Source organism: Poecilia formosa, unplaced genomic scaffold (genome assembly GCF_000485575.1).
Source record: "Poecilia formosa unplaced genomic scaffold, Poecilia_formosa-5.1.2 Scaffold138, whole genome shotgun sequence".
NCBI classification, from domain to species: Eukaryota; Metazoa; Chordata; class Actinopteri; order Cyprinodontiformes; family Poeciliidae; genus Poecilia; species Poecilia formosa.
Genome location: NW_006800077.1, coordinates 879,561 through 891,857, shown reverse-complemented (window position 1 = coordinate 891,857; position 12,297 = coordinate 879,561). Strand labels below are relative to the sequence as shown.

At 40.1% G+C, this 12,297-nt stretch overlaps 1 protein-coding gene across 4 annotated transcripts in view; it reads left to right on the top strand.

The window, feature by feature from the left end:
- The window catches only part of fam131ab (family with sequence similarity 131 member Ab), a 21,519-nt gene that overhangs the window by 2,997 nt on the left and 6,225 nt on the right, over positions 1–12,297 (top strand). For 2 of the 4 annotated variants that reach the window (XM_016676640.1, XM_016676641.1), the window contains exons 2-4: positions 2,923–3,062; positions 8,747–8,840; positions 8,949–9,131. In XM_016676640.1, coding sequence (XP_016532126.1) covers positions 2,970–3,062; positions 8,747–8,840; positions 8,949–9,131 — 370 coding nt within the window. In that variant the 5' untranslated portion in view covers positions 2,923–2,969. The remainder of the gene's footprint in view (positions 1–2,922; positions 3,063–8,746; positions 8,841–8,948; positions 9,132–12,297) is intronic. The other 2 variants (XM_007562573.2, XM_016676642.1) reach the window with 1 other exon arrangement.

Genomic DNA, 12,297 nt, shown 5'->3' with positions numbered 1-12,297 from the left:
ATAGAAAAAGAGGAGGGGATGGCGTCACGGCCGAGCCGAGGTCTCCCTTCCTGCAGTTTCCACGACAACAGAAACTACACGTAAAGAAGAAGCGCTTCTCGGTGCCAGGAGCGCAACTGACATCAAAATCAAGACGACTAATTTTACTTCACAGCTGCAGACGTCAGTCAGAAGAACGAGGTTATTTACAAATGTGTCCATTTCTGTTGGAGGCCCGTTTGATCAAAATACAGCACCTTCGATTTATTCAGATCAATGATCCACAACCCCGGGAGCTTAAAGCACATCCTGGTTCTGGCGGAATATCGGAGTAATAGAAACCGACCTCCGTCCTCTCCGCTGGAGGAGGTTCGTGATAAATTCGTGCATCTTTCATACAGCTTGTTGCCGCCGTGACAAAATAGAAGGCACGCAGCACAGATTCAAAGAAGTGTTTGGTCTCTTTTTAAAGAAATCCTTAAAATACATTCATTGTTTATTGCAGAAGGAAATCCTCGAAATAAATAAAATAGTAGAAAAAAATCATAAATTTGATTTGATTACATTAAATTAAGTTGCAAGAACAAATCCACTATTAAAAAAAATATATTTTTTTTAACCAAGTCACATTTGATACATACGTAACAGTTCATTGTCAATACCTTTTTGTTATCTGGATAGAATAGGGATATTTAGCCATTCAGCTGTGCACATCTTGCTTCCAGAATCCTGAGTCCTCTATTACGGTCCCTGCTCACCAGCTCCCCCTACAGGTTTTCTGTAGGATTGAAGTCTTCAGACTGCTTTGGCCAAGGAAGAATGTCGACGTTGTGTCTGGTGAACCATTTCTGTGTCCGTTTGGCTCTATGTTCGGATCAGTTTACTAGTAAGGAGTGGAACTGATCAAACTCCACATGTTTATGTTTATGATGGTAGGACAGAAAATGTCTTCTTGTGCAACTGGTTTTCATGTAGACCTGTGTGATGGTTGTTATGAAAACCCTGGGATGCCATTTTCATTGCAGCTGTTGAGGTTTGTTTACTTTGCTTAGCACTGACAGTCCATGGTGACAAGATGAATATAAGCAGTTGTCCAGCCAGCAGCCAGTGGCTAAAATGCATCGGCCACTGTGTCACATCCTATTTATACCTTAGAAATGGGAATTCAAGGAGTTAGTAGAACCTGCTTAAAAGAAGAAATTAAAAATGCTTCAGTTCCACTTATTTTAAAGATATTTTTTAGAGATGAGAAACAGGTGAGTTTGTCAAAATCAGTTATTTCTGCACTGCTTAGACTAAAGGCTTTTTCTCCCTAAATATTTTGGTGCCAGATTATAAAAAGACATTTATATCAAGCCTCTTATTGATTCTTACTAACGAATGTGTCTGTAAAGGGGTAAGTGGTATCCCCAGTGACCAGCAGGTTTTGGAAACTGCTGTAGAAAACACGTGAGCGTCTCTCACTCGTCACAATTACTTTCATTGAGATGGCCTAGATTCAACACAATACACCCCCAGGCAACGGATCTCATCACACCCAGTTAAATGGCACATATTGAATCCTCCAGGTGGGCAACCTGAGCTGATGGAGCTAAATGGCAAGTCTTTGACTAGACAGGAGAGGGGGGTGCAGGGATTGGCTGAGCGATCAGTCATCAGTGTTTGAGATGGGTGCTGGTGGCTAATGGAGCGAGTTGTTCTTTTCACAGACAGTAACCAGAAACGGCTGCCTGCAGAGGGGCTGGAAAGGAGAGCTAGGCACTGACATTTAGAGCCCCACCTCTCCTAATCTCGTTTTTTTTTCTCCAAATCTGATTTGATGAGGGTGAGCGCGGAGGCCGGAGGCAGCGTGAGCATGTGGCCTATGGGAGCTGTCCAGGTGCTGAAATGCTCAGCGGACGGGAAACTCGATTCTTAGTGTGCAGTGGATCAGCACTCATAGGCCTACTGTGGATTGTGTCACATCGATACGATACTGACTCATGTAGCCAGCCCTAATTAAAGTGATGTTTTAAACCTGTTGGTTGTTATGTCATGTTTGCAGGAAGAATTGGACTAACAAGTAATGTGCGCTCCTAAAGGTCAAAAAGACGCTTTGGATATTTTCAGTGAAGACTCTGTGAAGTTTCCAGTAGAAGCTCCCTCTCCTTTTGAAAGAATCTGTCATATTGCTTATAGCAGGCAAATATTTACTTCAAACAGCTCCCACTTTTAATAAACCGTTTGATTATAAAGAAGAAAAGGTTAAGGTGCTTAACGCATGAACAGCATGGTTTAAAAGGTGCATGGAAGTCACCCCTCAGCAAATTATCTCACTACACAGCCCACAGTCTCTGCTAGATAACCTGCAATAATAAGCGTACTTCAACTTATGACCAGCTACACATACAGAATGCTACATTTCAGAACCACATGAAGAGTTTTCTAAAGCAACCAACCTGAACAGGTTTTGCATGTGTCTACAGTGTAAAAATTATACAATCTACTGATATCTTCTCAATACCCAATCCGATTCCTCATTTAAACAGACAATAGATGATTGAAACAAAATGTTTTATCCCCTATCGTGTCAAGTAGTTGGTGAATGGTTTGCTTCAGAGGGACTGCAGTGAGACTGTAGTGAGATAAGAAACCATCAGGATACGTTTTGGTCGTTGCTTTGACTGCTCTGAGTTTCTGATGGAGGCATGGAGTTTAAAGCATTTTTCTAAAGCAGTACATACTGTTAGCTTAAAACTCATGGATGGCTGGTTCTTGCTCCAATTAAAAATAAAAAAAAAAAACCCTGAAAACTATGAACCCTCTGAATACTTTAAAGTGCTATTCTAATCCTCAAATGCAGACCTTAATTAGGTTTTGGAGCGAGAATGAAGTCCAGAGCCACTATGAGTTTTAAACCAGGTGCTTGCTGTGACCTTCACGTGGCTCTCTTCCTCCTGACAGTGGCGGTTGATGGTTCGTTGCGTGTGGACTGGAGCGCGTCCAGCTCCATGTCTGATGTCAGGCTCCTGGGGAGCACGCGGACCTGCATGGCGCGCAGACTGATACTCGGTGCACCTCTGGGTGCTCTGGACTTCAGCGAGGTGCCCTGAATTCTCTCTTTAATCGAAGTCAAACTTTACATTTAGTGTGCTTCTACAGACCATAAACTTGACAAGGGCAGCTAATTTAAGCTAACTAGTTCCACTATGACACTGCAAAAATTTATTTTGTTGATTGTTATAAATTGATAGAGCCACAAAAAAAAAATGCATATTTGTGAAGTGGAACAAAAAACACATGCATTGGCTTTCCACAATACTGATTAATCTTCATCTATAATGTGACCTTCCTTTCCAGTCAACAATTTGTAGAAACATTTGATTTACAGCTTCAGATTTTCTCTCTTTGTCCCCATCCGTCTTCTTATAAACTCATGCAGAGGAAATCCTGTCCATGTTTGAATGTGAGGAAGGTGTGTGTTCATTGTCGATTTGCAATTTTAGTTTTCCCTCATTCAAAATTTTGCAAGTAGGCTATAAAGTGTAATTATTGTCTAATTAGACCAAAACTCCGTTTTCCATGTTTTCTTTTCTTGTTCTAAATTCCCATTAAATACAGAATATAAAACAAATTGGGGTGTGACTACGTTTGGATGGCAAAGACTGTATCTGGTTTGAACACTATTTGCTATATAGTTCATTATATTCTACTCCAGATTAGCTGTAACCAAAGCTGAGAGTCTCTCTGTATGAAGGGGGAAATTATTTCCCCAACCTTCCAAATTGAATAATTACTGTATTAATGAAGCCATCCAAGTTTTGAAAATGCATCTTAGGGTTGACTTTCCCCTTTATTGCTTTCCAATAACATGAACCAGTTGATTCCTAGTTATTTATTTTCCATCTAGCATAATTAACAATTATTTTTTAATATGAGGATTTAAGTGTGATGTAGCTTTCTTTGTCACAAGAGTCAATTTAACTTGAGTTGTGTTTAGGAGGCATGTGGTCTGCTCCAGTGCCCTGATTGATATTTTATCAGCCTGGAAAAAGTCCCAAAGCTGTTTCTAAGCTTTCGGGACTCCATTGAGAGCTGCTGCTGAAAAGTGGTGTAAACACGTGAGAATGGTAAACCTTCCCAGGAGTTCATGTTGACAACTTCTCCAGCAGCTCCCAGAAACAAGAACCTTACTGTGCTCATTAAAGCTCAGCATCCAATGATTCTGTATTAAATAAAAGAGGATTATTAACAGGTTTCCCCAAAACCTTGAGGATGAATTCTAACAATTCTGCAAAGAGGAGTGGAAAAGATTCACTTCTTTGAAAAAGATTCACTGCCAGTTATCGCAAACAGTTGTTTCTACCAGTGATGGCAGATCAACCAGTTACTAGGTTTAGGCGAGCGATTACTTTCTGATATGGGTCAGTTTGTTTTTAAATAGCCTTTTTACCCTTAATAAACAAAATCTTTGACACAAAAGTTTATTTGACTATTTGAAACATTTATGTTGGTAGAAGAAATCAGTAAATCCCAACACTGTAGATAAACTGTGTGATTTCATTGTTAATCATGGGGGCATTTCACCCCACAGTTCTACATCTCTTTAATTGCATGTGGTAGATCATAGACAACTGCTTATCGCCGGCACAGAGATGGTGATGATGATGATTGTATAAATGATCATGTCTCCACCTGTCCCTTTTATCTGTGCACACCATCTATGAGTCTGACGTAGTGCAGCGAGGCAGCCAGGCGACGATTAGTAACGCTTAAGAGATCCATTAGGAACATACATCCAGCCTCTGCCTCCTTCTGGAAAAGAGAGGAGATACGCTATTGAACACTGGCCTCCGTGAAAGAGGAGTTGGCTAGACTGCTGAGCTCCCTGCATCACAGCGGTGGCCCTAAGTAATGCTTCCCATTTCCCTGAATCCTAGACAGACATGCTGCGTCTTTGATGTAACGATGCATTCTGACGGCTGATTGTTTCCCACACAATGCCCGTCTCCTCCCAGGATCTCTGATCTCACAGAGAGCAGTGGCAGCAGGTGCGGCTGTCGGTCGTCCGCCGACACTTCGAGTCTGCGACGTCATCAGCACATCAGCCACACATGCATGCAGAGAGGAATTGTTCCACGGTGACTGGTTGCCATAGAAATGTTCCAATTGTGGGAAAGTTAAGAGAAGGGGGGGGAAGGCTTGAGAGGGTAGAGAAAAACGGAGAGAATGCTAGAAATGTGCTGTGCCGGTGGAGAATAAAGATCCTCCCATTATTTTCCACAGCATGAAACAGATATCTGCATGCGGGCGTTTGTGGCTCTCCTTCTCAGATGGTTTGGCATAATGGCTTCCAAATAGTGGTTTCCTACAACAGGAGAAAGGGCCTCTGGATAAAGAAGCATTGCTGTTTCTCTCACAGTTGAGGTTTGCTGAATAGAAAGCAAGAGAATGTTTCACTAATTAAAGCTGCAGAACTTGGAAAAATAATTAAAATAATAATAATTAAAAAAAAACAATTTCCTTCTTTTCAGTCCCTGTCCAAACTGTTAATTGTTTACTGTATCATAAGTTATTTATGTGAAAGCCACATAGCGAATTTATTATTTATGAAAGACTTGGTGCTTTACAAAAATTTCCATATCCCAAGAACTTTTTCATATTTTGCCTGATTACAAATAAGCCTGTCGCAATAAGCAATTATGCCATTAGCCAGCTATTACTTGGAAATGGTCTCAAATGACAATATTATCAATCATCGCAGTAACTACCAGGGCAATATATCATCCAGCAAAATTTGTTATTGTAACGGACAATAACAAGTTGTTATTGTCCGTCACAATAACAATATGTAAGATGCTGTTGAAGCCACAGGCTGAAAGAAACCCCAAAGCATAATAAAGCCACCTCTGTGTTTCACAGTGAGAATGTCCACAGCGATGTGCAGTGTTAGCTCTGAACAGAGTGCTGTGCATTTCGGCCAAAAAGTTCAATGTTTTTCAGTTTTGTGTCCCCTTCATGGCCTGTGGACTGCCGCACTAATATTTAACCTCTCAGTAGATTCTTCCACCTGATCTGTAGCTCTCTGCAGCTCCTCTAAAGTTACCATGGGCTTTTTGGCTGCTTTTCTGATGAATACTCATCTTGCAAAGACTCTGTAATTATGACATGCTTGTTGTTTTCCATGTCTTCTGTGAATAGTGGCTTAAAGACAAATGCTGAATTTTTGAGGTTCTACTGGCAGAGACGGTTTCATTTCCACCACATCTAATTATTAACATGAGAATTCGGTGTGAATAGACGCACTGCATTTGTCTTGCTGTACCACCATGTCCGCTGAGTGCAGCCGATGGGTTTCCCTCTCTGGTCGCTCTGCAGTTCAGTAGGGCAGTGGGAGAAGCAGAGGTGGGAGGGAATCGAAGGAAGAGCAGAGTCAGCCAAAGAAAGATGACCCACAAGCTCAGGGTTCTGCTCACCTTAAATAATTCATAAATCTATATACTCCTTCATGTGTATATTAAACTTCAAATAGATCACAGTTTTCCTGCAAACTGTGAGATACCTTGTTTCCAATTATGCTCTGTGTTCTTGATCTCATCTTGCTCTGTTGTAAAAACAAAAAGGGATGAAAAATGTTGATGCGATTGCCAGAAAAAGACAGCAGTTTTCCATTAATACCACCTACAACACAGTGAAAATGTTTTGGTTTTTTTCTGGGGGGTTTTCTCCAGCTGTACACCTTGAAAACAAATTAAATATACTCTAAATGTACACAACATTAATTTTCAGAAAAGACCAAGCAGAATATATCATCCTCAAACTCCTCCCGGCTACGTGTCACGTCTCCTCCAGATTATCCTCCCCTCAGATGTGCGAGCTGCTCTGCGGCACAAGAGGATTATCCCGCCTCTGGGCAGCAGGCGATACAATCTCAAGCTTGGGATCCCCATTAATGGTGTAGGGGTTTTCTTCAAGAGCATTCTGCTAGTTGTTTGTTATTCAGGCCGCTGTTTTGTTTTTATTAGGAGGAATTGAAAGGTCAAAGACAGGGTGGCGCCTTTGATGACCTGAGTTGATTATTTGTGTCTTGTGTCTGCAAATGAAATGCGCTGTGCAGTCTGCGGCGACTATTAATGAGAATGGTGGGGAATGGGATTTAACTTCAGAGTGACTCAACAGTTTTAAAGTTAACTCTGTGAGGAGTTTAGTAGTTGAGGAATGTTTCTTTCAAATAAACTCAGACACCTGGATTTCCATGCTATAGTCTGGAGAACTCCAGGAGGGTGAATTTAGTGTTTTCCAGATTCAGAAAGTTATTTATATTTCCAGACTTTATTTCTTTCCTTGCTGCTTTCAAGCTTCTTCCCTTCCCTTTGACCTTCAGATTTTTCTGGAAGCTTTTCAAAATTTTGCCCGCTGCAGAAAAAGCCGCCACAAATAAACACGGCTACTGTGAAATATTCTTCCACGTAGCCGTCACATCATTCACTCTGCCTGACTGCAGTGACCCACATTAATGACACGGAACAGTCCGTTTAGAAAAAGGCTTTTGACTGTTGATGTGTCCATCCCTCACGCGAGGACAGGTGCGTCCATTTAGAGTTAGCAGACAAAGAAACTCGTCAACACCCGATACTCCTTCTGTGGTTTGACTTTACAGAGCTCAAGGCCTGGCGGGAGTGATGGATGGCGTCAGTCTTTTGTCTCCTGTCTGCTTATCTTGAATTCTTTGTGAGACAGTGTTTGGATGCTAAGCTGTATCCTTTTCTTTCATGCCTTTTTAATCGCCAGGCCCATTTAGTTCCAATCAGTTTGCATGGATGGCAGCAGGGTGTGGATAGTGTGCAAAAATAAACCAATCTATGTCACCGCGGGACCTTTTTATGTTTTGCTGGCCTTTCACGTGTGCATATGTATAACATAACGACAATTTGTAATCCGAGAAGGATGATCACTGTTACCTTAACTAACTGCAGGTTTGCTAATTAGTCTACAATCTAAGAAAACATGTGGCATCAAAGGCCTCAATCCATTGGTGAATATTTGCGGTTTCACATCAAATTATATAAAATGATACATCTAAGTATATCTCTTGATGTTTTCAACATATTTTTCATATTAAGCTCTTATATTAAATGTATTTTTATTCAGTCCACTCCACTCTTGTGCATCTAAACAGAATCCAGTGCAACTAACATACATTAGAAGTCATCTGATTAGTGGATGGAGGTAATTGCAAGACAATGCAGCTCAAGCTACAAAGCAATAATCATAATTAATGTGCATTAGTGTGTTAGAATGGTCCAGTCAAAGTCCAGACTCAAGTCAATTTGAGATTTCTACTCTAGCTAAGCTGACAGGTATTGCTTTACAATGATGGCAGGATTTATTACTTTGTATTCATCGATCACATAACTGTGTCACATTCCACTCTTATAAATATACAAGTGGTTTGAACGTCATTGCAAAGAACTGCATTCACAAAGCAATGCAAGTACGCAGGAATGTGTCCCTGCTTATGCAAATTGGTTTCACACACACTCTGCCTGTGATTTATCAAGATTGCGTGTGTGTGTGTGAAAGTGTGTGTATTTGTGGAAAAATCCCTGAGTTTTTAAAGAACATAAAAGTGTGCCTGCTAACTTAACAACAGGATTCTCCTTTGCACCAAACAGGCAGCAGAGGGTTTTCCTCTGAGTCATGGCAGGATGTATTGAGATGTGGCTCACATTTCTGCTGAGCTCCTGAGCGAGTTCAAGACCCACTCATTTATTTCTCTTCGTTTCAGGTGAATGTTGATGACACCGTTGAAATGCTACCAAAATCCAGAAGAGCTCTTACCATTCAAGAGATTGCTGCTCTAGCGCGATCTTCTCTGCATGGTAAGTGCAACGGTTTATAAAAACAGCTTGCTGCAATACAGTCAAATGTACTCCGCATGCACGTAATGAACCCGGTTTAGAATAACTCCCGATATATGCATCCTGCAGGTATTTCGCAGGTGGTCAAGGACCATGTGACGAAGCCTACAGCCATGGCGCAGGGCAGAGTGGCCCATCTGATAGAGTGGAAGGGATGGTGCAAGCCCATGGACACTCCGGCAGCTCTGGAGTCAGACTTCAACTCTTATTCTGACCTCACTGAGGGAGAGCAAGAAGCACGCTTTGCTGCTGGTAATCTTTATGTTTATTATTTGGTGGATATTTTTATTTTTTTTTGTGCTCTGCTGTATGAGCATATAGAAGAGTTATTTACAAAAAATAACCTCTTGGTGACCTTAACGGTGCTAAGGTTCTTTTAACAATTATGTGGAAATATGTTTAATAAATATGTACTTAGGTGCCGTATCTGAAAGAAGTCAAGTCTATGACATGTACAGCACACGTAGAAATTTAGTGGTTAAAAATTTTAATCAAGTTAATTGCAGGGTCTGTTATTAATGAATAAATCAAAACTAATTGCATTTTAATTTACAAAATAAGCAATATTTTCATTTCAAACCTCCTTTATGTTGCTAAATTATTGTATATATGCACATGAGCTCAGCAACAAAGACGTTTGTTTTTAATATTTAAGTTGTTCGGCGATCAGATTGGTGCAAAGTGCTTTATACCCATTCAGCTTTCAATTGTTTCAGGGATCCCTGATCATTTATTTAACATTTTAAGAAAATTCTTCTTTAGAAATATGGACTCCGGATGCTGACATTAGCATTGGAGACGTCTGTGTTTACTCCTACATGTTTTGCATTGAGATGGTATTTTAGGTTGGAGTAGTTTCAGTAACAGGCTAACTTCCTTTTTGCACAACTTGCACACAACGATAGTTTTTCAGAAACACGCAGATACAAAGGTATGTCAAAGAAATGCAGTTCATTCCACTGAAAACATTTTAACACATTTAGATCTGTCTAATGACTGAATTAATCTAAATTAATGTCTTAAAGGCCGGCGCTTGTAGAAATCACTGTAAACTGATCACTATCTGATTGGCTTGCCTGCATGTTACTGTTATTGGATCTCAGCCAGATTCACGTCTCAGCAGAGTCAGGTGACTTTGTAGAATCGATTGAAACACACGGACGTTACATGTTAACATAAACCTCTGCTGCATTGCCATTTCCCATCAACTCATCTTGAATGATCATAATATTTGCTTGACATAATCTGCAGCATGCAGTATTTTACAGCTTTACTTTACAGTACTTCACAGGCCTGTGACAAAAAACCCACTGAGTCAGAGATTTAAGGACAATAATCCATATAATTTACTAAATTAGATTCTTAACATTATAAGGTGAGTGTCAGTGGCTTTGGTGTGTCAGCAGATGGAAGTGTGCTATAAAGTCTTTGCAGCATTGTTCAGTGTGGACAAAGGAGGAAATAATTTCTTTAGCATAGAACCTAATATTTTCATGCTGCTATATGTTACAGCCACGTTGGTTCATAGTTAGAAATGTTGCAGTTTCACAATAAAACTTCAAAGAAGTTCATCATCTTTGCCTTGGCATTATGTCACATAATATTGATTTTATTATGTGACATCTTCAGGACGTGCAACAACGAACTGGCAGTAGAAACGACTCATCAGTGTGATTTAATGCACGTCTTAGAAATGCCATTATTTGGCATCCGATTATTTATCTAGTCTGAAAACTGTCTCACAGTTTGTTAGTGGATTTGTTTCTACCTTTTTACTATGGACCTTTTTTGAGTCTGGAATAAAGATATGATTGATTGATTGAAAGAAGCACTGATAATGAGGCAGGGAGTGCAGGAGGCATCATTTAAATATTTTCAGTGACACACAACGCTCCAGTTCCAACCATTTTCGCAGTTCTTTTACATCTGTACTTCACTCTCACTCATGAATGTTAAGCTTTTGACTTGCATAAATGGTTATATAAAATATCTTATTATTCATGGATAGTTTAAGATGTTATGCAACACATATATAAATCTGCATTATGAGCGTGTCGGGGATGACTTTTGCACATGTGTAAAAGTGTTGCCACCTAAGAATTTTTAAAATGACTTTTCACTCCATTAATTTTCTGGTCCAGAACAAACATGTGTTTTACACATTTTTTATAAAGAATGACTTTATTGAATTTTTCTCACCCTAACTCTTCCCTCTCTTCAGACTGTTTAAGTTTTGTTCATCTGTGAAAGCATTCACTTAGAGCACATCTGTGTCCTCTTTCTGCTACCAACTAACCTCGTCTCTGGCTTTTCTTTCATCCCTCCTGCCCTTTCTGTTCATTATTTCATCTTTGTGCTCTTCTACCCACGCTGTCCCTCCCTGTATTGCTCCTTTTTGCCCTCTGTAACACCTCTTTTTCAGTCGTTTTCACTTGCCGTCTGCTCTTTATCCATTTTTTTTGCTCTGTCCCTGCAATGCAGACTCTCAAGGTTAATTTGCACAGTAAGGTTTTGCCCCTGGCTAATGCTGCCGTGACTGAGCAATTTTCCCCTGTGCCTTCTCTGTTCTGCTCCCTTATGCTTTAATCTTTAGGGTATGATCATTCACAGGACATCTCTGCTCCTCTAGGCCCCTCTCTTAACACATTTATCAACTGTTATTATTATTCTCCCCTCACAGACGTAAGGACATTTATTGCCGCTTTGGTAAAGATGTACAGTATAAAAAAATGTAATGTCAAAATCTATCCATTAATTCAAGTGTATTTGTTCAATAGGAGGTGAAAAATCCCATCTTAAGTCATAATTGCTCAATAAAATGACTGGTGGTCCAATTATCGGCACCACTACGCACTTAGATGTAGTTTTCTTCAATGCCATTTCAGGCTCTTTGACTATATTCTTCACAATCTTTCTTGACAATCCTGACTCAGAGATCCTCTGTTATGCTCTCGTCACTTCAGCTCAGCTCACAGGTTTTCCGTAGTATTTATGTCTCAGGGCAAAAATGTGTTTATTTAGACATTTGTTTTTCATCACTGTCCTGCTGAAAGATGCAGCGACGAAATATTTTTACTTAGCTCATAAGTTTTTATTGAAAATACCCTGGTATCTAAAAGGCTTAATAAATTCCTTTTTATGAAGTTGTATCCTGAGAGTATCATGATTTGTGCAGAAAATGACGCCAGTACTCTTCATGGTCTGGTGTTATGTTTGCATGGGAACTGCACAGAGCCATCTCTTGGCTTTGCTTCATCAGTGGTGCCCACTTCATTAAGTTGCTGCCAGTTGTGCTGACTCTTATTATTTTGGTCAAGTTGCAATCCACCGATGGCGTGATGGTGAGTGAACATTCGTGTTCAAGTTACAGAATAAAGTCAGCATGTGCAAAAATGTGATAAGTAAGTGTTTGTGTGTG